The sequence below is a fragment of the Carcharhinus amblyrhynchos genome, chromosome 12, assembly GCF_965287045.1.
Source record: "Carcharhinus amblyrhynchos chromosome 12, sCarAmb.v2.hapA, whole genome shotgun sequence".
NCBI lineage: Eukaryota > Metazoa > Chordata > Chondrichthyes > Carcharhiniformes > Carcharhinidae > Carcharhinus > Carcharhinus amblyrhynchos.
This window is the reverse complement of record NC_137335.1, coordinates 78,613,882-78,636,885: the sequence shown is the minus strand read 5'-3', so window position 1 is coordinate 78,636,885 and position 23,004 is coordinate 78,613,882. Positions and strand designations below refer to the sequence as shown.

The following is a 23,004-nucleotide window of genomic DNA, read 5'->3' as shown; positions in this document are numbered from 1 at the left end:
GTAATAGTGATAAATTTATTGGTTTGGCCTCAACTGGAGAATTACATTCTATTCTGGGCACCACACCCAACGAAGGATGTGAACACATTACAGTAGATGCAGAAAAGGTTCATGAGAATTATTCCAGGGATAAGAAACTTCATTTATGTGAATAAATTGCAAAAGCTAGGGCTGAGAGCAGAAGATTTGAGAGAAGATTTGATAGAGGTATTCAATATCATGAAAAGCCTGGACAGGGTAGATGGGAAGAAACTTTTCTCATTTGTGCATTGGTAGAAGAATCATGGACAAGAGGATACCAATTTAAGCTGATTGGCAAAAGAATCAATGGCCTCATGGTGAAAGTCCTGTTTCTGTATTTTACACAGCCGGTGGTTAGGATCTTGAATGCACTGCCTGAAAATGTGGTGGAGGCAGATTCAGTCACTGCTTTCAAAGAGAGAATTGAATCCTTATCTGAAGAGGAAGAATTTGCAAGGCTGTAGGGTGACACAGGTGAATTGCTCATGTGAGAGCCAGCACATACATGACATGCTGAATGGTCTCCTTCTGTATTGTACCCATTCTGTGATTCTACGATATTTATTATGAACAATGGTATATTACATTTTTATATTATGCCCCAGAAAGCATTTATAATTTAGGCCAAATTAATTATGCTAGACACCTGAAAACTCTAATTTCTTGAAGTAAAGACAAAATAAATCTTAAGAAATGTCTGAATAATGCGGATACTCACTGTACACAATGCTGCACATATCTTTTTGAAACCTAGTTGAATACAGGGTTAGTTACAAAATTAACAGATTTTATGACTGGAGCTGCTCCAGTTGACTTAATCCTTTTCATTTGGTACTTTTATGACTCATTAAACTGCAGTTGTAAATTACAGGTACAAATTTGACCAGCATTTAAGCCAAGACTGAATTAATTATTTATTTCAAAACAACAAGTCGATTCAGAATCATGAATGGATTTGTGCTAGCCAAGTATTTTCTTTTTAAAATAAACAGAACAACATACCAGGATTTTTTCTGTATCAAGGGACAGTACTGGTTCACATGGTGGAGCTCCACTGGGCACGCAGTCAGTGTCTTCAGGATTCAGAAATGAAGATTCTAAAACAGTACACAAAACAATCCTTTCATGGAGTCACAAAACATTAACACTTTTCCTTTTCATTTTTGCAGTCTTAACCTCAGCCCAGTGATGGATACATAACTGAAACATCATAATTTGTCTTAATTTTGAGCGCTGACTGATCTGCCGCATAATTCCAACATTCTCTGTTTTCATTTTGAACTTCGTTTTTTTAAAATCCCACTATATTTTAATTATTTGTTCAATGGGTTACTTAGATGAATGAAGCTTCACAGGACCACTGGGATGATAAAATAGAATTGTGGTTATGTAAATATGGAAAAATTTGTTAGAAAAAATCATTACAGAGGTCCAACACAGGATAATTTACATCAAATTTTATTAAGGAAACCAAAGCTCATGGATCGGACCCATAGCTGGACTAACAGCTAGCTTCATTGTCAGACTTTAGGCAAATACCTTTGTGTCCCTGATCGTTCATGTGGACATTAAAGTTCCCGTGGTACTAACTGAAGACTGGAAAGATCTAGTTTCCCTCTTCGACCAATATTGCATTGCCGCCGATAGGACACCGTTGTTACACAATGGATGTCATTGCAAAGCAATTAATTTGTGGCACAATTCAAGCTGTTTTATTCTTTCATCTTTTCTTAAGATGATAGTGATGCAATGATCTTTTTCTGAAGTATAGCAATGAGCTAAGTGCACACAGTAATATTATTTTGAATATTCAAAACAACGAACATACACTAAACAACATTTGAAAAGAATAGGCATTAAGATTTAAATATATTTGTTTATATCTGAAGATTTTGCATTGATACATTGCCACATTCCATAAGTGAAAAAACTTTATTGTCACATCATATGTGAAAAGAAATTGCAGCAAATGAACTAAAAAAGTGTAATTAGTAACACGTAATGATAGAATGGTAACAGCACAGATAGTGGCCATTTGGCCAAACATATTCATGCCAACTCTCTTTATGAGCTATCCAGCTAGTCCTATGTTTTGCCTATTTACTGGATCCTTACATATTTTCTCAAGATAGTTAACTAATTCCCTTTGAAAGCCATGATTAAATCTGCCTTCATCCCATTTTCAGGCAACGTATTCCCAATCCTAATCACATGCTGTGTAAAAAAGTCACCTCTGGTGCTTCTGCCAATCACCTTAAATCTGTAGCCTTTGGTTCACAATGCTTTGATCTCCTCTCAACTCTCTGTTTGCCAAGTAAAACAGCTAGCTTTTCCAATCTATCCATGTAACTTGAAGTCTCTTATCCCTGGAATGATTTTCATATTTTTTTCATTACATTCTCATAAGTGCCTTCACATTCATCCTACACTACAGTGCCCAGAATTGGACACAATATATTATTTGAGGCTGAACCGTGTCATAGAAAGTTTCACTAAAGAACAAAGAAAATTACAGCACAGGAACAGGCCCTTCGGCCCTTCAAGCCTCCACCGACAATGCTATTCAACTGAACCAAAAACCCCTACCCTTCCAGGGACCATATCCCTCCAATTCATGTATTTGTCCAGTACTCAAAAGTACTTGACGTTGATCTAAGGTTGAAAATTATAACAGCACACTTTGTAGCCTCATGAAATCCAAGTGTGACCCTTGTTGGAATGAAAGAAGTGTGGCAGCCAATTTACACACAGCAGGTGCAACAAACCGCTGGATAATTTGCTGGCTGAAGAATAAATATTAGTCAGACCACCAAGGAGAACTCAAAGACTCTTCCACCTGTGGACAAGTGACAGAGAAGAGTTAATGTCTCCGCTGAAAGTACAGTAAATCCATTAGGAGTGCCTTCTTAGATTTTATGTTCATTTCCCAGGGTGAGACTTAAAGAATACAGAACTACAGGTTTGAAGATAGATTGATATACAGTTGTTTCTGGACTGCCAAAAGTTTGACGAAATATAGGCATTATCAGAACCAAAAAATTTCCAAACTACTGAAAAATCCTTGCAGGCATCTGGTGTGTGTCTGCCTTTTCATTGTCAATACGGCGATAGGAATATAGGAGTAGGCAGTTCAGCCCATCAAGGGGCAGCATGGTAGCACAGTGATTAGTACTGTTGCCTCACAGCGCCAGGGACCCAGGTTTGATTCCCGGCTTGGGTCACTGTCTGTGTGGAGTTTGCACACTCTCCCCACGTCTGTGTGAGGTTCCTCTGGGTGCTCCGGTTTCCTCCCACAATCCAAAAATGTACAGGTTAGACGGATTGCCCATAATAAATGCTCCCTCAGTGTATCCGAACAGGTGCCGGAGGGTGGCAACTAGGGGATTATCACTGTAACTTCATTGAAGTGTGACTGTAAGCCTACTTGTGACAAAAAAGAACAAGCCTGCCCTGCCATTCAATACTTTCATGGCATATCATCCATTTCAATGCCTTTTTTCAAACTATTCTGTTATCCTTTAACATCATTGACGGATGCCGAAACATCAATCTTTAGTTTAAACATGCTCAATGATTGAACTTCCACAGCCCCTGAGGTAGAGAATTCCAAATATTATCAACCCTCTGAGTGAAACATTTGAATATAATTAAAGCAAGACTTCACTACTCTTGTATTCAATCCTTGTAATAAATGCTAACATGCCATTAATCTTCCCAATTGCTTGATACAGCAGCATGTCGGCCTTTAGTAACTTATTGACAAGGGCACAAAGGTCCCTTTGCATATCTACGCTTCCAATTCTCTCATCATTTAAGAAATACTCTGCACATTTGTTTCTCCTTCCAAAGTGGATAACTTCTCAGTTTTCCACTGCTTTAGCACTGCTGCCTCACAGCGCCAGAGCCCCAGGTTAGATTCCTGGCTTCAGTCACTGTCTGTGCATGTTCTCCTCATGTCTGCATGGGTTTCCTCCAGGTTCTCCAGTTTCCTCCCACAGTCTTAAAAATGTGCTGGTTCAGTATATTGGCCATGTTAAATTCTCACTGAGTGTACCTGAACAGGCACCAGAGTGTGGCAACTAGGGGATTTTCAGTAACTTCACTGCAGTGTTAATGTAAGCCCAGTTGTGACACTAATAAATAAACTTGAACTTATTATATTCCATCTTCCATGTTCTTGCTCAGACTCACTGGCTGGAAATCTACCACCTCATCCACCAGGGAATTAGTGCAGGTGAGGGTCCGACAACGGAAATCTCCATTGACCTCGGGCAGGAATTTCCAATCTCGCCCAAATGAGGCCATAAAATCCTGCCCACTAAATTTGTCCAAATTCTCTGATGCAACTTTGTATCTTCGTCGCAACATGGCAACGCAGTAGCACAGTGGTTAGCACTGCTGCCTCACAGTGCCAGGGACCTGGATTTGATTCCTGGCTTGGGTCAATGTGTGGAGTTTGCACGTTTTCCCTGTATCTGCGTGGGTTTCCTCTGGGTGCTCCGGTTTCCTCCCACAGTCCACAAAGTGCGCTGGTTAGGTGGATTGGCCATGTTAAATTCTCCCACAGTGCACCCAAACAGGCACTGGATTGTGGTGGAGGGGATTTTCACAATAACTTCATTGCAGTATTAAAGTAAATCTATTTGTGACAATAATAAATAAACTTCAAACTTCAACACCCATTCCCACTTTGCTCTGTGTTACCTGCAACTTGGAAATATTACATTTGGATAGAATCTGTGGTTTTAAACTTGTAGATATTTTGAGAAAGACCCCAACAGAAAAAAGGGAAACAGAGAAAGAAACCTGACCCTTTCAAAAAACAAAAATTGAAACAGTGATTGAAAACCAAAAACTTCCAGGGAGATTGAACCAGACAGAATATCATACAAAAGGACACAGATCAATCCAAGCTCAGTAAATATTGATGAATCCATAAGCAAAGTACAGGCAAGCTGAACAGGCTATATTCAGAAGCTGAGAATAAGTAAATACATAATGGTTAGAGCTGTCTCAGTTACCCTAACATAACATTGGTGGATCTATGCCATCAGATTGAGGTCCTGCAGATGTGTACCATTTTTGGTGAAGATGGTGCCCATGGAACTCAGGTTGATTGTGCTGCTGCTGTTGGGAATCAAGCTAAATCCAAGAAGGTGAAGAATTGAAATTCTTCAAGAGGAAGACACTTTTATGACTGAGATTGATGCTTAATGGAGTGCGCAGCCAATTTGTAAGATCTGCATTAGGTGCATCTGCAATTTAACGTGTAATTTATAGTTTGTGAGTGAGCACAATTTCCCATGAACTCATGTCTTAAAACCAAGCATCAAAATGTGCAGCATCAACATATGTTAGAGTTGTAGATGGTTATCCAAGACTGTATTTAATGTTTGCTTTGTTTGATGCTTGTTTAGTAAAAAGTCTTCTACTTTACTGTGGAATTTTGTGACTTCATTCTCTTTATAAATAACTGGGATTTCAGATTTTTATTTTTTACTGGTTTCAACTGAGATTGTAACAATAAACCCTTTTCCACGTCTGGGGATTTTAGATACAGTTACTAAAAGTCAGCGCTCAGGGATCCTCAAATATTTGCAGCAGTGGTGCTGAAGATTAGACAGCTTGCTATCATAGAGCATTTGGCAAACTTCCTGCTAATTATCCAGCCAATCACAAGAGGATGACTGGATGACTTGTTTACGATTTACATAGATGATTTGGAGCTGAGACCAAGTCTACTGTGTCAAAATTCACAGATGACACTAAGATGAGTGCAGAGGATTCTGAAAGTCTGCAAAGGGATATAGATAATGTAAGTGAGTGGGCAAGGGTCTGGCAAATGGAGTACAATGTTGGTAAATGTGAGGTCATCCATTTTGGTACAAATAACAGCAAAATGGAATATTATTTAAATGGTAAAAAATTGCAGCATGCTGCTGTGCAGAGGGACCTGGGTGTCCTTGTGCAAGAATCACAAGAAGTTGGTTTGCAGGTGCAGCAGGTAATTAAGAAGGCAAATGGAATTTTGTCCTTCGTTGCTAGAGGAATGGAGTTTAAAAACAGCGAGGTTATGTTACAGCTGTATAAGGCACTGGTGAGGCCACTCCTGGAATACTGTGTACACTTTTTGTCTCCTCAGCTGAGAAAGGATATACTGACACTGGAGAGGGTGCAGAGGAGATTCACTAGGTTGATTCCAGAATTGAGAGGGTTGGCTTATTAGGAGAGACTGAGTAGACTGGGGCTATACTCATTGGAATTCGGAAGAATGACAGGAGATCTTGTAGAAACATTTCAAATTACGAAGGGAATAGATAAGATAGAAGGAGGGAAGTTGTTTCCGCTGGCAGGGAACTCAGAACTAGGGGGGCATGGCCTCAAAATAAGGGGAAGCAGATTTAGGACTAAGTTGAGGAGGGACTTCTTCACACAAAAGGTTGTGAATCTGTGGAATTCCCTGCATATTGAAGCAGTTGAGGCTACCTCATTGAATGTTTTTAAGGCAAGGATAGATACATTTTTGAACAGCAAGGAATTAAGGGTTATGGTGAGCGGGCAGATAAGTGGAGCTGACTTCACAAAAAGATCAGCCATGATCTTATTGAGTGGCAGAGCATGCTCAAGGGGCCAGATGGCCTACTCCTGTTTCTCATTCTTTTGGCAGGCAAGAACTCAACAAGGAGAATTCAGTGACTATTCGACTCTTCCAGGTTCCACTGATGTGCCAATAATGACTGGTCAAATAAATACCACCTATGCCCAACTCAACTCATACTCAACTGAATCTACAACAGATGATTAGGTTTGTTACACTCTCCCATCAGTGGACAAGTTAGATAAGAACCACATCAACTCCAAACAGACCATTTAACTAGTTCCCCACCCTCCAATTAAGCTAATAATTAGACTACAACAAATGCAGTTTAATATGTTCTCTAGGGGCCCAGTGTCAAGGTGGCTTCTGATTGAACCTTCACCCCCTGTCTTTTTGCCACAGATTCATCTCACAACATTGAGATGAAACCTTTCCAAGACTTACTACACCCAGGCAATTAGGATTGGGCTACAAATGCTAACAGGGCTACATTCAAAATCATCATGGTATAAATTTGAAGTGGACAACAGAGCGCTCTTTGTCGGGGAGTTAGGTGAAGAGTAAATCCTTGTTATTCTTGCATATCCATTTTCAGTCAGATGTAGGAAGTAAAATCAAAAGTGTAGCAAGGAGGAAATAAACCTTTCAAAAACTTCCCATGTCTTTCTCCAGTAGCATAGGGCAACTCCTAATTTTATGTTTATTTATTTGTGTCAAAAGTAGGCTTATATGGCAATGAAATTACTGTGAAAATCCCTAGTCGCCACACTCCGGTGTCTGTTTGGGTACACTGAGGGAGGATTTAGCATGACCAATGCACCCAACCGGCACGTCTTTCAGTTTTCACTCAGCTTTTCAGATTAGAGAAGGTCTGAATTCCCACTCCTCTTGGTTTTCCGGTGAACTTGCACAACTGACCTATCAACACCTGGCAGTCACACACACAGAAATAGAGAAACAGCAGAGTGAAACTGCACTCCTGAGAAAATGGCTAAGAAAATAACGTTCCATGAGAATAAGCTAGAGCCAGCAATTCCTTTCCTTTGGCAACTGTGAATTTGCATAAAGGAGCTGCATCACTTTCAAAACAATATAATAATTGAATTTGATGTTTTCCAACATTAATCAACATTGTACAAATGATAAATAGTTTGCGAAAAATTTTCCATAGATCTGGTGCCTTTTTAAAATAGATGCCACCAAACAGGTGGTATCAGTTAATATTAATCCTTCACGACGCAGGAAATAAATAAAATTGGCAAACAGCTGCTATGCTCTCCACATGACAGACAATATTTACAAACAGTTACGTTTTCAGTACACTAATGACAGTCACTTGTCTTCTAACAAGACACTGGAGACTAATTTACCATTTGGGACAAAATACAAGCCTTCAAACTCTAATACATGCCTAAAGCTAGCCTACAGGCAACTGAAGGCCAAGGTGCAGCAAAGAACCCATGACCTCAAAAGCAACTGGTGAGCAACTTGCCAACAACAACAACTTGCATGGCTTCTTCAACGCAATTAAACCAACTGTGGTCCAAATACCCAGGGGCCCACCCCACAGAGCCATAATTGGACAGGCACTCAAAGACGGAGAGGCAGTCAATGCCTGCTGGAGACAGCACTTCAAGGACCTCCTCAACCACGACACAGCCTACGATGCAAATGCCTTCGACACCATCCCGCAACACACTACTCGCCACTCCATTCATGCAATAGACCAGCTAGATCCCTCTGTACTTCATTCACCTGCAGTCTCTCTCCATTTAGATAATACTCTACCTTTTGATTTCTCCTGCCGAAGTGCATGACCTCACACTTCCCCACATTAAACTCCATTTGCCAGGTTTTCACCCAGTCACCCAATCTATCTATATCCTATGCAGTCATAATATCCTCATCACAGCATGCCCTTCCATCCATCTTCGTTTCAATGGCAAATTTGGAAACCTTATATTCTGTTTCTTCTTTCAGGTCATTAAGGTAAATAATTGTGGGCCAAGAACTAGCCCCTGCAGTACGCCATGAGTTTCATCTTTCCATTCTTAAAAGGATCCATTTATTCCAACTCTCTGTTTTCTACGTGACAGCCAGTTTTCAACTCATGCTTCCTCCAATTCAATGGACTTTTACTTTATGCAGTAGTCTCTTACATGGCACCTTGTCAAATGCCTTTTGGAAATCTAAATACACTACATCTACAGGTTCCCCTCTATCTACTCTCCCTATTACATCCTCAAAGAATTGAAGCAAATTTGTCAAACACGATTTAACTTTCATAAAACCATGTTGACTAGGTTTGATTATATTCTGCTTTCCTAAATGATTAGCTATTTCCTCCTTGAATAGTGACTCCAGCATCTTGCCAATAATAGATGTTAAACTAACTGACCTATACTTTCCTATCTTCTGTCTTTCTCCCTTTTTGAACAAGGGAGTCCAATCTGTTTTCCAATCTTTTGGTACCTTCCCAAATTTAGCGAGTTACGAAAATTTTCAATCAATGGGTCCGCTATCTCTGAAGCCACTTCCATTAAAATCCTAACATGCAGTTCATCAGGTCCTGGCAACTTACCTACCTTTAGCCCTTTGAGATTCTTTAATTCTCTATCTCTTGTAATTCGGATTTTTATAAGTTCTAGCATGTTGTTTGAAATCAGCCCATTTGATATCTTAGGGACATGTGCAATATCATTCATGATGAAGACTGATGCAAAATGTTTATTTATGCTCCATTTCTTTGTTTGCCATTATTAATCCACCAGCCTCATTTAGTCGAGGTCCCACATTTACCTTAGCTGCTGCTTCCTATTTATATTTCCATAAAAACTCTTACTGCTTGTTTTTATGCCGCATGCAAGTTTTCTCTCAACGTTGATTTTCTCCTTTCTTATGAGTTTTTAGTTTTTTGCTGCTGGATCCAGTCCTCTGGCCCACCACTATCCCTTGCCACTTTGCATATCCTACTTTGTAATTTAACATTATCCTTGAGCTCCTTTGTTATCCATGGAGCTTCCCTCTTTCTCATGGAATCTCTCTTTTTAATCCCGCTAAGCATTTTGCACCAGCTGTTTGAATATCTGCCAGTGCCCATCTCCTGACCTGCAGCTTAGCTTGTTTATCCATTTCATCTTAGACAATGCCTCCCTCATACCATAATTGCCCTTATTTAGGTTGAAGACACTAGTTATGGATCTATGGTGTTCATTCTCAAACTGTACCTGGAATTCTATCATATTGTGGTCACTACCCCCCTTGGGGATCCTTAACTACACAATCCCTTATCAGTCCTTCTTCATTATACACAAGCAAATCTAAAGTAGCCTACTCTCTTTTTGTGTGCACACTCTGAGGCTGAGCTACAAACCAGTGTCGACGCATTCATTGAGGCATATGAGAGAATGGACCTCCGACTAAGCATCCGGAAAACAAAGGTTCTCTACCAGCCTGTTCCTGCCATACAAAACTGCCCCTAGACCATCAAGATCCATGGTGAGTCCCCAGACAATGTGGATCATTTCCCATATCTCAGGAACCTCCTCTTGGCACAGAAAGACAACAATGAAATTCAACATCAATTTGATTTAGTTTGTCACTTGTATTAGCATTCAGTGAAAAGTATTGTTGGGGAGGCGGTGGCGTAGTGGTATTGTCGCTGGACTAGTAATCCAGCTACACAGGGTAATGCTCTGGGGGTCCAGATTCGAATCTCATCACTGTAGATGGTGGAATTTGAATTCAGTTTAAAAAATTGATTTAAAAATCCAACGATGACCATGTTGATTGTTGCAAAAACCCATCTGATTCATCTGAATTCAATAAAAATCTGAAAAGTATTGTTTCCTGCTGACAAATCATACCATACATAGACAACGAAAGGAGAGGGTGCATAATGTAGAGTTATAGTCATAGCTAGAGTGTAGAAAAAGATCAACTTAATATGAAGTAGGTCCATTCAAAAGTCTGAGAGCAGCAGGGAAGAAGCTGTTCTTGAGTCGAATGGTATGTGACCTTAGACATTTGTATCTTTTTCCTGATGGAAGAAGGTAGAAGAGTGTGTGTCTGAGGTGCGTGGGGCCCTTGATTATGCTGGTTGTTTTTCCGAGGCAGCAGGAAGTATAGACAGAATCAATGGAAGGGAGGGTGGTTTGCGTGTTGAACTGGGCTTCGCTCATGACCTTTTGTAATTTCTTGTGGTCTTAGACAGAGCAGGAGCCATGCCAAGCTGTGATACAACCAGGAAGAATGCTTTCTAATGGGCATCTGCAGAAGCTGGTGAGAATCATAGTGGCCATGCCAAATTTCCTTAGCCTCCTGAGAAAGTAGAGGCATTGGTGGGCTTTCTTAACTATAACGTCAGTGCGGAGGGAGCAGGACAGGATGTTGGTGATCTGGAAACCTAGAAATTTGAAGCTCTCGACCATTTCCGCTTCATCCCTGTTGATGTAGGCTGGGGCACATTCTCCTCTATGCTTCCTGAAGTCAACGGCTATCTCCTTTGTTTTGCTGACATTGAGGGAGAGATTATTGCCTTTGCACCAGTTAATCAGATTCTCTATCTCTTTCTGTACTCCGTCTCATCAACTTCCAATGCCCCAGTGCAATCTTTGGATGCCTGAGGAAGTGTGTTTGAAGTCAGAGACCTCAAATCCAGTACCAAGCTCATGATCTACAGAGCAGCCATGGTTCCCACGCCCCTATATGCATCAGAAACATGGACAATATATAGCAGACACCTCAAATCCCTGGAGAGACAGCACCAATGGTGCCTCTGCAAAATTCTACAAATCCAATGGCAGGATAGGCATACCAATATGAGCGTCCTCTCCCAGGCCAACATCCCCAGTACCGAGGCACTGGTCGTGCTCGACATTGTCTGCATACCCAACACAAGACTCCTAAAATAAGCCCTCTAGTCCGAGCTCCACAATGGCAAATGATCACTAGGAGGACAGAAGAAATGCTACAATGACACTCTGAAAGCCTCTCTAAATAAATGCAAAACCCTCATCAACACGTGACAATATTATGCGTGGGAATGCACAAACTGTAGCAGCATCCGAGAAGGTACTAATCACCTTCAACATCACTGGGTGGATTATGTGGAGGCCAAGCATAAACAGTGGAAAGAAAGTGCAGAATCCAGAGCATCCCATCCCATCCCTCCACACACACACCCACACCCATCAAAACCTGCCAAACCTATGCCAGAGTCTGCGGAACCAGGGTTGGACTATTTAGCCACCACCAAACCCACCTCCCTGGAGTGAAAACAAGGGATTGACAGAAGAATAACTAAAATATTGCCTTGCCAAAAAAAAGTGAGAGAGAATTCCAATTGAACCTTGAAGCCGAAACTGACTTTTCTTACCCTTTCATAAAAATCTGAATTCACTATAACTCCCTTCGCCAATCCCTGTAGCTTCCAATTTCTCTCGTTGCCTGCACTAAGCCTATATGTCTCAACTTTTGATTACCTCCCGTATTTTTCCTATAATTGAGCGTCTCCTGAAAGACCTTGACATGTTCATTGCATTGAAGGCTAAATCTGTTGTTGCTCTTGCAAGGAATGAGAGAATAAAGCATGCATTAAACTCAGACATTTTTTGAACAATCAGATGTCAAGACTGTTGGTCATTGTGCACAAAAACATTGCAAACAGTTTATCTTAATGTCACTATGCATTTTTTGAAAACTTCAGGGCATCCAGAATACATATTTAAGAAAGGAAATCGATAAATGCAACCCAACACAACCCTGCCTTGGACCCAATCTCCACAGTGACTTAGCAGCTACCTGTCCTGACCGCGGATGCGGAAATCAGAAACAATTCGCAATGGGCAAAAAAAGGACGTGGCAAAAAAAATAAAAGTCCAGGCTCTCACCGCACTCCACAAAGTCTTCCGAGTTTCCAAATTCAGACTGAGTGACGCAGCCTTGCTTCTGTACCTGGTTGTTATTGCTAAAGGACAAGAGGGAAGAAAAGTACTCGGCCCAGGCCGATCGGCACAACGAAAACAATAAAAGTTGAGCGACAACCGCCGCCGCCGCCACTCGCTGACTGGCAGCTGCCATTTTTTTTTGCGCTGCTTCTTGTTCGGGGGCGGGGTGGGGAGAAGAAATGCGGCCGCGGTGCCCTCTGGGAGATGTAGTTCCTCTGGCACGGATGCCAGTTGCGTCATCAGAGGGAAGGACTACATCTCCCGTCAAGCCGTGCACGACGCTCTTTCTCTCTCTCTCTCCAGCGACCACCACACCAGACCCCAGCGCCGCGAGCTGGTAACTGGGGCAACGACGACCAGCTGGCCGAGGGGCGGCTGGCTTGGGCCTCGCGCTTGCCCCTTTGAAAATAAACCGCCGTTTGTTGGTAATGGCGACGCTGGTTTATCGCTGCGTCGAATGTAATGAGGAGGCGTCCGAGCTGCACAGGGATTACAGTCATGGTATTATCAAGATAACCATTTGTGTAAGTTCAGAATGCCCCCTCAGCGCTATCTCGACAATCGCACGCAATGGTTATAGCGCAGAAAGAGGTGGTTCGACCTGTCGTTGCCATGCTGGCCCATTGAAAGAACAGTTCATCTCATGCTATTCCCCCGGCCTTCTCCATGTACCCCACCACATTCTTCCTTTTCAGAAAATACTCCAATTCTCTTTTGTACACCTCCTTTGAACTTGAGTTGATTTATTATTGTCACGTATTGGGATACAGTGAGAAGTATTGTTTCTTGCGCTATGCCAACAAAGCATACCGTTCATAGAGTACTTTGGGGAGAAGGAAAAGTGTGGGTACAAAACATGGTGTCACAGTCATAAGCTAAGATACAGGGAAAGATCAAATTAATGTATAAGTACATTCAAAGTCTGATGGCAGCAGGGAAGAAGCTGTTCTTGAGCTGGTTGGTACATATTTTCAGATTTCTGTATCTTTTTTCTGACAGAAGAAGGTGGAAAAGAGTATGTCTGGGATGTGTGGAGTACTAGATTCTGCTGACTGCTTTTCCAAGGCAGCAGGAAGTGTAGACACCGTCAATGGATCTGCCTCCACCACACTTATTAGGTGGTCCATTCCAAATCCTAACCATTGATAGAATGAAAAAGCTTTTCCTCATGTCTCCACTGCTTCTTTCACTAATTAGTGTTAAATCTGTGCCCTCAGGCTCTCAGTCCTTATATCATGGAAACAATTGCTACCTTGTCCAGACCCTTCATGATATTGAATACTTTTAACAAATCTCTCTCAACCTTTCCAATATATCCAATTGTTCCTCCTTATCCTGAGACTGTCCCCCTTTGTTAGATTCCTGGCTAGGGCAAATAATTTTTCAGTGTCTACTTTATTGAGCTCCTTCAGAATCTTGTATTTTTCAGTGTGATCGTCTCTCATTTTTCTAAATTCCAGAGAATTTAAGCTCAATTTACTCAGCCTCTAAACACATCTCCATCCATTCATCACAGGCACCATTCTAAAGCACCTTTGCTGTACCCACTTCCAATGTTTCCAATATCTTTCCTTAAACATGGAGATAAAATCTGCACACACCATTCCAGACGTCGTCTCATCAACATCCTGTACAATTGTTGTAGGACCATTTTATTCCTGTACTCATTTCTTTGCAGTAAAGATCAGCATGCCATTTATCTTCCTGATTGATTGTAACTGCATGGTAATCTTCTGTTTCCAAAAATCAGCACCTCTGATAATGTGGAATTCTCTTATGCCAGTTTTTAAAAAATTATTATTGTCATGTGTTGGAATACAATGAAAAGTATTGTGTTTTGCGCACTATACAGACAAAAACATACCCTTCATAGAGTACCCAGGAGAAGGAAAGGAAAGGGAGCAGAATATAGTTTTGAAAAAAGACATTGTCTGACAAATTTACTGGAGTTCTATGAGGATGTGTCTAGGGCAGTGGATAGAGGAGAGCCGGTGGATGTGGTCTTTCTGGATTTTCAGAAGGCGTTTGACAAGGTACCTCACAAGAGGTTATTGCAGAAGGTCAGGGGACATGGAGTTGGGGGTAGGGTGTTAGCGTGGATAGAGGATTGGTTGTCAAATAGGAGGCAGAGAGTGGGGGTCAATGGGTGCTATTCGGATTGGCGGTTGGTGACTAGTGGGGTGCCCCAGGGGTCGGTGCTGGGGCCTCAGCTATTTACCATTTATATAGATGATCTGGAGGAGGGAACCGAGTGCAGGGTGTCGAAATTTGCTGATGACACCAAGATTGGGGGAAAGGCAAATTGTGCGGAGGGTGTGGAGAGTCTGCAGAAGGATCTAGATAGGCTGGGCGAATGGGCCAGGAAATGGCAAATGGAATTTAATGTTGGCAAGTGTGAGGTGGTCCACTTTGGTAGGAATAATGGTAGGAAGGATTATTACTTACGTGGCGAAAAACTGCAGCAGGCGACGGTGCAGAGGGACCTTGGGGTCCTTGTGCATGAGTCGCAAAAACCCAGCTTGCAGGTGCAGCAGGTGGTCAGGAAGGCGAATGGGATGCTGGCCTTCATAGCGAGGGGGATTGAATATAAAAGTAGGGAGGTCTTGCTGCAGCTGTATAGGGCATTGGTGAGGCCGCAGCTGGAGTACTGTGTGCAGTTTTGGGCGCCGCACCTGCGCAAGGATATTTTGGCCCTGGAGGGAGTGCAGAGGAGGTTTACTAGGCTGATACCGGAGTTGAGGGGATTGAGCTATGAGGAGAGGCTGAATAAACTAGGCTTGTACTCGTTAGAGTTTAGAAGAATGAGGGGAGATCTCATTGAGACGTATAAGATGATGAATGGGATGGATAGGATAGAGGTGGAGAGACTCTTCCCGCTCAAAAAAGACAGTAGGACTAGGGGGCACAGCCTCAAGATAAGGGGGAGGCGGTTTAGAACGGAGTTGAGGAGGAACTTCTTCACTCAAAGGGTGGTGAATCTCTGGAATTCTCTGCCCGTTGAAGTGGTGGAGGCTGCCTCGCTAAATATTTTTAAGAAGCGGGTTGATGGGTTCTTGATAAGAGAGGGGATTAAGGGTTATGGGGAGAGGGCGGGAAAGTGGAACTGAGCCACGACAGATCAGCCATGATCTTATTGAATGGCGGGGCAGGCTCGAAGGGCTAGATGGCCTACTCCTGCTCCTATTTCTTATGTTCTTATTCCTAGCCCCCAGGTGGGAAGAGTGGCACTTAATTTACACTTCAGTCTGTGTTACATAAAAGTCCACATCCATTCTCTTTTATGCAATAAGTTGTTTAGTGTCCCTTGCTGACATTATTTCACACAATGTTACATTTTTAATTTCAGTAATGATCTCCACCTATTTCTTACATCCTTAAGTTTGCAAAACATTTCATCAATTTTTTTTTCATGATTATACAATGACATTATAGACCTAGGGTCATAGTGGTGCTAAGGCTTATAAATATGTAAATATTAACTTAATAGTATAACAATTAATTATCAGTGGTTCTGAAAAATAATTTTAACTTTTACTTCCAGAAATCATGCCAGAAACCTGTTGACAAGTATATTGAATATGATCCAGTGATAATTCTCATTGATGCAATCTTATGTAAAGTTCAAGCTTATAGGCATATAATCCTCAATACCAAGATTAATGTAAGTATGTCTAAATTGTAGGATTATTTCACAATGAACTCCTTGGTAATTACCTTAAAATATAATATAAGTATTCTCTGTGCACAATGTGACTGACACTTGCCAGTAAAATTGATAAAGTTTATTTATTAGTCACAAGTAGGCTTACATTAACATTGCAGTGAAGTTACTGTGATAATCCCCTATCATGAGGACACCTTTCTGGTCACACTAATCAAATGTTGCTTTATTTCTTCTCTCAATTTTCTATCTTTTCCCCTGTAAGGCATTGACTCTTGAGCGTATGGTGAAAAGGCATCAAGAGCCCGCCAGCATCTTCCTTGGATTTCAATTAGTCATGCATAATTATTTTATTTTAGCCTTTTAAAATATCAGCGTGGTTAATTCAATGTTTTTTTAATAACCTTTTCCTTCAGATTCATTGGAAGCTGTGCATATTCTGCTTGTTGTGTGAAGCATATCTTAGGTGGTCACAGCTGCAGGATTCACAACAAACTGTTGATCCTACAGATATAATTCGTTATGCCAAAGAGTGGGATTTCTACCAAATGTTTGGATTAGCTAGTTTGGGTAAGATCACATTGTTTTACTTCATAAGAAAATCACCTTAAATGCTCATCCTTCTTGAGTGAAAGAATGTCATTTGAACTGGAAGGAATCTGTTTGTCTCATAGCCCTGTTGAGGAAATATAATACATATGTGAACTTTGTTCATGTTTCATAAAATAAAGGCTACTTTGATTGAAACAGATTGTGCTATCTTCAACTCTCTTTCTGTTTGACCCCTTTTCATCATTTACATTGTCCCACCCACCCCCAGTAGAAGATTTACATTTGATCCTGCATGCTTTTGAATGCCACAAAGGCTTTTCCAGGATGCTACAAGAAAGTTCCTGCTTCAATTGGTGACAGAAAATGGACTTTAAGCAACATTGTTACAAACATGAAATGCAGATTACTGTAGTTAATGTGACCTGGGGGAAAGCAAGTGGACTAGAAAGGAAAAAAAGCTAATAAAATTGCCTACCAACTTGAATTCCATTGATTCTTTACAGTGCAGTGCATTTGGCCCATCAAGTCTACGCCGACTTTCTGAAAGCAACTTGCCCATGCCAACCCCTGTCCTATTTCCATAACGCCATACATTTACTATGACTGATCACCTAATCTGCACATCTTCAGATTGTGGGAAGAAACCCAGACAGATACATTGAGAACATGCACACTCCACAAGAGAGTCGCCCAAGGCTGGAATTGAACTCAGGTCCCTGACACTATGAAGAAGCAGAGCTAACCACCGTGCCACCTAAGCTATTAGACTACATAAATCAAGTTATGTAAATAATTTAAAATGGGAATGTTCTCAAAAATTCAGATTACCAGATAATTAGAATGAGGATGAGACAACTTTCAAAAACTTAATTGAGTCAACGGTTATGCCTTGTATGAGTTGTGACTCACTTGTTCAATTATTTAACCATACCAGGTAATCATCTGTGGCTTCTCTTCCTGCTCCCTTCCCTCACTGTTACCTCTGGAGCCCTACCCAAACTCTAATTTACATGCTGTCTGTTGCTGACATTATCCAAAAACATCACACATTGATGACCTTTAGCTCTACCTCACCAACACATTGCTGGACTCCTCCACCATCTGATTTATCTCTGTTTTTCTGATATCCAATACCAGATGAGTATAACTTTCCTCCCACAAAATATTGGGATGATTTAACTCATTGTCTTCAGTCGTTGCCACAAACTTCATTCCTTAGTCACTAATTCTATCCCTCATCCAGACCATTCGAAATCTTGGTATTTTGTTTGATGCCAAGCTTCCAACCACAAATCCAGTCCATGTTTAGTGCTACCTACATCTACTTCCATAGTGTTGACTATCTCTGCTCCTGCTTCAGCTCATCAGTTGAAAGCTTCATCCATGTCTTGGTTGCCTCTAGACTTAAATTCCAAAGCTCTCATGGTCAGCATCTTACCTTCCATTCTCCATAAACCTGAAATCACCTAAAAATAAACTTCCTCCCTGTATCTTAATGCATCAAGTTGCTTTTACCCCTTACCCCTGTACTCACTGGCTTATATTGATTCCAGTCCAAATTGATTTTCAAATTCTCTTCTCTGTTTTCAAATCCTTTCATCAGTGTCCCTCCTTATTTCTGTAACCTCCACCAATCCCACAACATTCTGAGATCCCTGCTTAATTGTGAATCTGGCCACTTGTGCATCCTAAATTTTAATCACTCCAACATGTGCCTTCAGCCACGTTGGCCCTCAGCTCTGGAATTCTCTCCCTTAACCTCTCAGCTTCTCTACCTCCTTTAAGACACTCCTGAAAAACTATCTCTTCTTTTGGTCCCCTGACCTAACACCTTTTGTGGCTCTGTGTTGAACTTTAATTTGCTAATGCACCTGTCACGCAGTCTGGTATGTTTAATGTTAAAAGCAGCATATGAATTAAAGTTTAAAAAAAAGAGTACAGTTGTAACAATCCTGCAAAAAAAAAGGCAAATATGTTTTTTGTTTTATTTCTAGAGCTGGCAGGATTCCTGAGTGGGGCGTTTTTTTTCTTGTGGTTAACAAAAGATGATTTCATCCAGAAAAAATCAAATCGCAACACCTTGCTAATAGCTTTATTATTGTCTGGTTACGGGAAGCTCCTTGTCATTCCAGCTGTGATCTGGGAACATGACTACTCACCATTATACATTAACCTCATCAAATTCTTTGTTCTTGCATCAAATGCACAAGCTGTCAGAGGTAATCTGCTCATTATATCAATTAACTAGCGATATTAAAGTTGTAATCTTCTTTGTTAACTGTGTTTCATTCTGTGAGTTTGCAATGTAAAAGTAAGTTTCCATAACTAGCTTAAATTGGTGATAAATCTATCTACCGACATTTTTGTTTTACATTTGCAATGAAAGAAGGCAATTGACATGAAAGCAGTAGTGGTTTGTGTGTAATAAGATCCATATGACTTATCCACCTCCCTGATCAATTTTTTTCAGAGAGATTCTGAATGTGGTAAATTTAATTTATGTACAAAAGTCATGTTTACTGTTAATTCAAAATTGTGACGAGTAGTTTGTATTTGCTGTAAAATAGTTTGTGGTTTTCAGGAACAGCTATCTGATAGCTTCCATCGCTGAAAGCTAAGTGGAAATGCTGCAGGTTTCTTTTTAATTATGAATATTCATGATTGAAAAGTTTATTTATTAGTATCTCAAGTAGACTTACATTCGCACCGCAATGAAGTTACTGTGAAAATCTCTGAGAAGTCAGTCATTTTGTGCAGAAATCAGATTTTTATCAGTCATTCTCTCTAGGTCAGGTTAGATTGTGGCACCTTCTTCTGAGTTGCAGTTTTAATGGTTAGAAAATGTATTCTATCCCTGTCTGCGCACAAAGGACAAAGAACTTGAGTTTTTCTTTAAAATATTTTGTACTTACTGTCTTCAAGTATTAGCTATAACATTGGCATCTCCCCAGCATTGTGGAAAATTGCCCAGGTATGTCCTATACACAACAATCAGGACAAATCCAACCTGACCAATTACTGCCTCGTCAGGAAAGTGGTGAAAGGAGGTCATCAAAAGTGCCATCAAGCAGCATTTACTCAGCAGTAACCAGCTTGCGCACGCTCAGTTTGGGTTCCGCCAGGATCATTCAAAAGAGCTGAGTGCCCTCAACATTAAGGCATCTTTTGACCAAAGGCATCAAGGAGCCTTAACTCCTTATTGGTCACAAAGTGGCACAATTGCAACCTCCATAGATAGCCCTTCTCCTCAAAAAATATACACAACGCAGATGTTCTTAGGATATTAAACGTGGCTGAACTCTGATCTGTTATTCTGACTACATTGTGTTAATGTTTAAATAATCAGCACAATTGCTGCTCTGTTAGAAATTGTTCTCTGGTTTATCTCTGCGAAACTCAACACCTTTTTCCCCAATTTCATTTATTTGTCTATTAAGCTGAAATTTGTGTAGTTACTTCATTTTTTTTCCTGTATTCAGCCTTGGCTCACTGATACCCGCTGACTTTGGGACATTAGGTTGTGAAAGATGCAATATATATGCCAAGTTCAATGTTTCTCTTGTGAACAGCTAATTTTTATCTTCATCCCCTTCCCACAATAACAGTGCACCATCTTTTAGTTTTATTTTCCTTTCTGCACTGTTATTGTGTTGAGCCTCCAATCTCTAGACACACACTGCCAATTAGAAATTTCATGGGACCTTCACAAATAATTAAAATCCTGTTTTTTTTCAGTTCAAGGATCAATGTAAAAATAAACATTCCGTTTTTTACATAGTTATATTCCTTTTCCGTGTTTATTTTAATGTACTCTAATGGTTTGTTTTCTCTTACAGTGGCACTGAATAGCAGCAGGAGGTTTGCATTGTCTGTTATTTTCGTTGGATGGATGGTGGAGCAGTTTATAGCCTTCATCTTTCAACAGCTCAAATTGAGCACATCATATGTTGCAAATACCTAAGGGCACACATACAGGCTCTTGAACCATCTGACGTTATTCTAGCTGAAAAACTTTTATGGTTTGCACACTTTCCACAATAAGCTCCTGAGAGATTTTAACAGCAACAAGTAAATAGGCAAGATTGTAAGATGCCTTTCTGATCATAAAGGCAATCAAATATAAATTTCAAAATCTGTATCCATCAATCACATGTAACCTATTTATGGTCAAAATCATATTCAATGACTTCATGCATATCATGGACAGAACAGGCAGACATTGTGTGAAGATAAAATTCAGATTCTGAAGAATCATATGGCTTTTTGTACAAAATAGTAAGGTTTTTCCCACTCTGACAGCTGCTGTAACAATTTTAGCTATCTATTGTTTATTTCTAACAAGATTATGAATCTTAAATATTCTGTTGTAGTTTTTGTACTTAAATTATTATATGGCAATACAATAATTATTCAAATGCATACTGAAAAAAAAACATGTTACTACTTTGCCAGATGTATTTACCAGAAAGGACAACTTTAAAATAGAGCAGCTTCATCTCAGTAAGATCTGCAGTGCAATCCATTAGTTTGTTGTAAACTCAACTGGGTAACTTCTGAATTATTCCAATAAAGGTGTTTAGTCTGCTCTGCCACTGAAATAACATTGACCACTGCTGCTATTGAATTTTTATTGTTTTCTTATATGTTTATCTTAGTTAACAATAATTGAAATAAGTGTGATATCATCACATTTCTTAAGTAATTTTTAAATTGCTGGCAAGGCCTGCATTTGTTGATAGTCCTTAATTATCCTTGAGAAGGTGCTAATAAGCACCTGCTTGAACTGCTGCAAATTCTTGTGATGTAAGGAGCAAGTTCCATGATTTTGACCCAGCAATGGTGAAGGAACAATGATGTATTTCCAAGTTGGGATGGTGTATGATTTGGAAGACAACTTGTAAGTGCCAGTGTTCCCATATGCCAGCTATCCTTGTTTCAGGTGATGGCATTTGTGGGTTTGGAAGGTGCTATCTAAGAAGCTACAGTGCACTGGTGTTGGAGGGAGTGGATATTTAAGATGGTGCAGTGGGTGATGATCAAGCATGCTGCTTTTTGCTGTATAGCGTCAAACTTCTTATGCTGTTGGACTCATGCAGGCATGCGGAAAGTATTTAATCACTCATAATTTGTGTATTGTAAGTGGTATTCAGTAAGGTGCCACACAGTGGTTAATATGCAAGATAAGGACTCGAAGTTGGGAGCAATATAGAAAGAAGATTGATTAACAGATTTGAAACGAAGAGTAAGAATAAGTGGGGCATTTTCAAGTTGGTAAGTTGTGACTGTAGTGCCACAAATATGATGGTGTCTCAGCTACTTGCAAACTATATTGTTAGGGACCAGATCAGAAACTCCATGGTATTTTATGAAGTTAACCAAAACCCCAACTTTTTTTGATTGTTACATAGGACGAGCATAAGGTGTTTCACTCCAAGTATTGTTCAATGAACCCTCTAGGAAGCTTTTATTAAAACAAACTTTATTGAACTAAACAAGTAAACTATAACAAAAAGAATCAACATAATTTTTACCAACTGAAAATACTTAAAAACGACGAGGTATAATTCTTAACAGCTAACCATCTCAAAAGTTCCAGACATTACCCTACAGACATAACTCTATTCAGACTGTTAGCACCAAAGAACATCTCACATGGATGTTGGATTTCCATGTTTTTAACCCCTCTGGACAGATAGAGAAAGACAACTGTCTTCTGACTTCCATACAGCAGCCTCCAGGGAAAGGGTCTTATTTCCTGTCAGATCCCAGTCTCCAAATCCAAAGAGAGAAATCTACCTCTTTGTAAAGATGCCAAGTAGCATCTGACTTGATTTCTCTGTGTAAGCCTAATCCCACCCAGTCACATGATCTTTCATATTCGTCACCTCATTAAGTTCTATTCTGAAAAAAAGGTAAAACACTAAAATAACAACAGCATTAGCCCATATTAAAACAAAAATTTGAATAATTAACCAAAAGAGAAAATGCTGGAAAGTCTCAACAGATCTGACAACATCTGTAAGGAGAGAAAAGAGCTGATGTTTCGAGTCCAGATGACCCTTTGTCAAACCTTTTTTTTCCTTAGAGATACTGCCAGACTTGCTGAGATTTTCCAGCATTTTCTCTTTTGGTTTCAGATTCCAGTATCTGCAGTAATTGGCTTTTATTTGAGTAATTAAGATCAATTATGCTGCTGTTGAAAGAGCTGACTGCTAAAATAAATC

The 23,004-nt window shown here is 40.3% G+C and overlaps 2 protein-coding genes across 3 annotated transcripts in view; one reads left to right on the top strand and one right to left on the bottom strand.

The window, feature by feature from the left end:
• The window catches only part of ttc13 (tetratricopeptide repeat domain 13), a 55,859-nt gene extending 43,158 nt beyond the window's left edge, over positions 1-12,701 (bottom strand). For both annotated transcript variants that reach the window (XM_080200797.1, XM_080200798.1), the window contains exons 1-2: positions 12,511-12,701; positions 1,024-1,118 (exon numbers count right to left, since the gene is read on the bottom strand). In XM_080200797.1, coding sequence (XP_080056923.1) covers positions 1,024-1,118; positions 12,511-12,700 — 285 coding nt within the window. In that variant the 5' untranslated portion in view covers position 12,701. The remainder of the gene's footprint in view (positions 1-1,023; positions 1,119-12,510) is intronic.
• A 138-nt stretch (positions 12,702-12,839) lies between these two features.
• Positions 12,840-21,387, top strand: arv1 (ARV1 fatty acid homeostasis modulator). The gene is made up of 5 exons (XM_080200796.1): positions 12,840-13,091; positions 16,109-16,228; positions 16,645-16,798; positions 18,775-18,999; positions 20,617-21,387. Exons 1-5 carry the CDS (start codon positions 12,996-12,998, stop codon positions 20,739-20,741), a joined length of 720 nt encoding a protein of 239 aa, XP_080056922.1. The 5' UTR covers positions 12,840-12,995; the 3' UTR covers positions 20,742-21,387.
• Positions 21,388-23,004: the final 1,617 nt, after the last annotated feature.

Bases quoted from the DNA above. Each gene is read 5' to 3' on its own strand.
- arv1 (XM_080200796.1), top strand. From the start codon at position 12,996: ATGGCGACGCTGGTTTATCGCTGCGTCGAATGTAATGAGGAGGCGTCC. The intron at 16,229-16,644 runs GTAAGTATGTCT...CTTTTCCTTCAG, and splicing joins TCCTCAATACCAAGATTAAT to ATTCATTGGAAGCTGTGCAT. The intron at 16,799-18,774 runs GTAAGATCACAT...TTTTATTTCTAG, and splicing joins GTTTGGATTAGCTAGTTTGG to AGCTGGCAGGATTCCTGAGT.